Here is a 4,023-nt window from a genome sequence, read left to right as displayed (position 1 = left end):
CTCTTTCCAACTTTGTGTCCATCCCATATAAAATTATGCTTGTTTTTTTCCAATAAAACAACAAATACGCTTGGCTCAAGGCAATCTGCACACGAGTATATACACGTCACCTACTGACTATGCTTCCAGACGTACACTCGCTCACTAGTTCTCTTTCCTGCACAACAGTGCACTCAACCAAAATAAAGCTGTCACACTTACTTCATTCCCTGACCACCTTTTGTCTCCGCTGTCCACGCTATTGAAGCCAGAATCAAGTGCTCCATACGGACGACCGGAATAGAGCTCCTCGTGGCTGTCAAACACACAGTTTTAGTTACTGGAATATAAACACCATCAAAAGCTTTTCAGCTATCACAGAACAAAAGCAGAGCAAGGCTCCAAGCACAACTGCAGCATGTTCACAAGCTCAGCACATCAGAAAGCATCATACTGCACTTGCCACACAGGACAAGAGGCACATGCTTACAGCCACACACATACTAGTCAGGCAGCTGTCCACCTGCCACTGCCTGGCGCTTTAAAGTTCATCTGATCCAAAGTACATATCCATGTCAAACACTTCCCAAGCAGAAATTATGAAGAAAACTGAAAAGTGGTCTCTTACATCACTATGTAACAAGTCAAACTTTCATTTTCTGCTACTCATTTTGGTTGAAAAACATTGTCCCACAAACCTTTTCATAAGGAAGCATAAACTCATGTACATTTACTAAAAATACAGAATACACTACTTCTACACAAAAGTACACAGAATGTATTACATCATTATCTTCGGTATCATAATTACCCACCTTAGAAACTGTGAAAGCTGACAGTATTTCAAATACTTCACAATATAATAAATACAGAAGTACAGTTTTCATCTACAGAGCCTGACTTTGTTAATGACATGGCTCTACAAAGGTTTTAGACACGTGCCTTGTGTTACAACACATGTAACCAAACAGCTCTGCTCTAAATTTCTGGACTTAGGAACTACGTAATTCAGCAGTAGAGCCACTGCAGATGTCAAGTCTGGCAACTGCTGCAGATAGCTCCAGTAAAAGAGACAATGGGACTTGTCTGATCCACTGCAGATGGCATTTCACAATGGCTCAACTGTCCTACTGGCACTCGATGCCCCAGGGAGAACTGCAGCAGTAATTACTCCATAATATACAAGGAAGAATGAATTTCGGGAAGCTAATTGCTTCACCCCATCATAACTAAATTGCAGGTCATTTTCTCACTGGTATTGCTCTCAAATTGTTGCTCCCTCTGAAATCCCTCTTTCAGGAAATACTTATTTTTGAATTACTTATTATTAATGCAACACCATATGGGTCCATTGGACTTTGTAGAAGACAGATTAGACAACACCACAGTGAAAGACTATTATCCCAGGCTATTTTAATTTTCAGATAGACATAAAATATCAAAGAAGCAAAAGGAGGGATGGAGGGCTACAGATGAGAAATGTTAGGCTACACAGCTGCTTCTATGCAGATGTACACCAGAAGACAAGCTCTGAGTTTTGATTAACTGAAAAGAGTTCCATTTTTATGGCCTTGTGTTTGAACAGGAAGATCATCTGCATAACAAACCCCTGGAAAGAAAAAAGGAGAAAGAAAAAACAACTGCCTTCTTTTGGGTGGGGAAGAAAAAAGAATGACCATGAAATGAGCCGGTGCAGTTCAAGAGCTATTAACTCAAATCACTGACAACAGAACCATTCCTTACGCTAACAGTTCACAGTACTTCAACATCGGATTTAAAATAATGGTGAGAGAAAAGAAAAATACATCTGCAGTATAATTCCATTTTGAATCCACCAATATTTTCAGAATCTCCTGAGAACCCTGTTGTAAGTTGAACAATTATTGCAAATTGAAGAGTACCAAAATGGCTATTTGGCTACTTTTCAAAAATGGGGAAGTATTCTGATAGAAAAAATTAATAATCACTCTACCTAACACTTTTTAAAGTGAAAGATGCTTTCTGTCTTTCCAACTCTCACATGTAAAACCAGCTATTCAGTGCTGTACACTTGACAGGCTGATGATGATCATGGAGTGATCCTGAAATCAGTTGAGACTTAAGATTTTTATTCCTCACTGACCAATAAGCTACAAAGAACAAAAATTAGGTATTTCGATAGATCAGAGCATTTCAGGGCAACTACAACTTAATATTTTAAACCTTCTAATTCCGGACTGTTCCAGACTGCCTGAGTGCCAAAAGAATTGCTAAACAACTTTAACAGTTCTGCCTCCTCTCCATCACATTCACTCCAGCACCAACCTGAGCTGCTTTGAACTTCAGTGTTGCAAAAGAGAGACTGGCTGCAGCAGATCAAAACTTGCTGCAAGGTGAATTTCACATAGCTTATGTTTAGAAAAGGACTGTAACATACAAAATTTCACTCTGGTAAGACAGTTTGATATAATTTAACCAGAATTAGCTGCACTAGAACCTCCAAACCACGCTTTCTTTTCAAAGCACCTTGTTTTATTAACAGTATTAACAACTCTGTTATTAAAAAAATGTTTGACCAAGGGTGAACTGCCAGCACGACTCAAAACTTCCTTAAAAAATTTCTCTCACCCAGTTTCAGATTTTTAGTCTCCACAGTGTTTCACCTAGCTTGTCAGATAAAACAACAACCAAGTCTAGGTGTCCTGACAGATACCTTATTTCTACTGGTCACCTTCGAAGGTAACACACATAAAGCTCTTGTGACTTGTCTGGAAATATTAACTATATTGTAGTTGAATGCTTTTATTTCTCTAATCCCAAGTTCCAGAATAATTTGGGATCCCTTCTTCCACTGGATCGTTCTACCATCTTCTCCTAATATGTACTCTGATCCACGGACAGTTCTTCCATCGGGACATGAAGACAGGAGGAAACACTTACAACGCTAAACACCTCAAACAGCACAGTAACAACAAATAATTCTATCACCAACTCTTTCCTCCTCCTGGAGATGGAAATACAGCTAAAGAAAAGCCAGGTGAAACTCGCTGAATCTGGACACAACTCTAGAGAAAGCACCCTCAACTAGTCCTGCACTTGTCTCTACATTCGTAATTCCAAGCTACAATTAAAATACATTAATTCTTCTCATTTCACAAAAAAAATTAATGAAAACTTCCATAGTAATAGACAACTACAGACAACAATAAATCAGTAAGCACACAGCCCACTGATTTAGTTTGAGTTTCTCCTAAAAAAAACAAACAGACTGTGCTAAAGATAAACAGATCATGACATTTTATCATTTAGAGCCTTTTCTTTCCAGTAACAGGGCAGTATCCTCAGTCTTACGCAGAAACCATCTACAACAGCTTAGACTTCAGGAAACTGAGTAACACTCAAAATGCTCATATTAGAAGAATAATTTAAGACATTCAGTGTTGATGAGGAATCACTCTGTCAGCTCCCCGTGCAATTTCTTCTTCACAAATCTGACTCATGATTTATTGTGAGGCCCTCTGATCTGTGTTTTATTGCTGCCACGACAGCAGTACATCCTTTAGCAACTCACTCCTCCACACCTTCCAAGATGACTGAGGTAATTTTTATAAATATTTAGTTTTATACTTCATTTATATATATGTATTTAGTTTCATATTTCACTGACTGCCTTTCTTCTGTATCCTGTAACAGAAAAAAATCTTAACTCCTGCTTTGCTCTAGAAATCTTAACTTAGCAGCTGATAGGGCTGATCATTCCAATATTTGAGTTCCAACAGAAGCAAGAGTGCCAAGTGAAAGCCTGCCAAAAATAACAGTTTACTAATGGGGTGGAGATCAGCATTTACACCTGCGGTTTGAGCACAACAGTTATAAAATTCTATACAAAAGGTTAAAAATCACAGCAGGGACATACTTCAGTAAGTATGCGAAAAATATTAAGATCTTATAAACTGAACACACATGTTTACAACGTGAGAGCATCCCTCTGCATATGAAGATACCAATACCCTCCTCCTACTGGTAATCAGCTCTGACATTGCCTTTTATATGATATTGCCCAAG

General features: G+C 38.4%; 1 protein-coding gene across 1 annotated transcript in view; it reads right to left on the bottom strand.

Moving 5' to 3' along the window:
- The window catches only part of LRCH3 (leucine-rich repeats and calponin homology (CH) domain containing 3), a gene marked incomplete at its 5' end in the record, with an annotated part of 36,611 nt that overhangs the window by 28,453 nt on the left and 4,135 nt on the right, over positions 1-4,023 (bottom strand). The window contains one exon of the mRNA XM_010134715.1: positions 202-295. Coding sequence (XP_010133017.1) covers positions 202-295 — 94 coding nt within the window. The remainder of the gene's footprint in view (positions 1-201; positions 296-4,023) is intronic.

Source organism: Buceros rhinoceros, unplaced genomic scaffold (genome assembly GCF_000710305.1).
Source record: "Buceros rhinoceros silvestris isolate BGI_N320 unplaced genomic scaffold, ASM71030v1 scaffold18684, whole genome shotgun sequence".
In the NCBI taxonomy this organism is placed as follows: Eukaryota; Metazoa; Chordata; class Aves; order Bucerotiformes; family Bucerotidae; genus Buceros; species Buceros rhinoceros.
The sequence above is the reverse complement of the archived record's forward strand: the minus strand, read 5'-3'. Positions and strand labels throughout refer to the sequence as shown.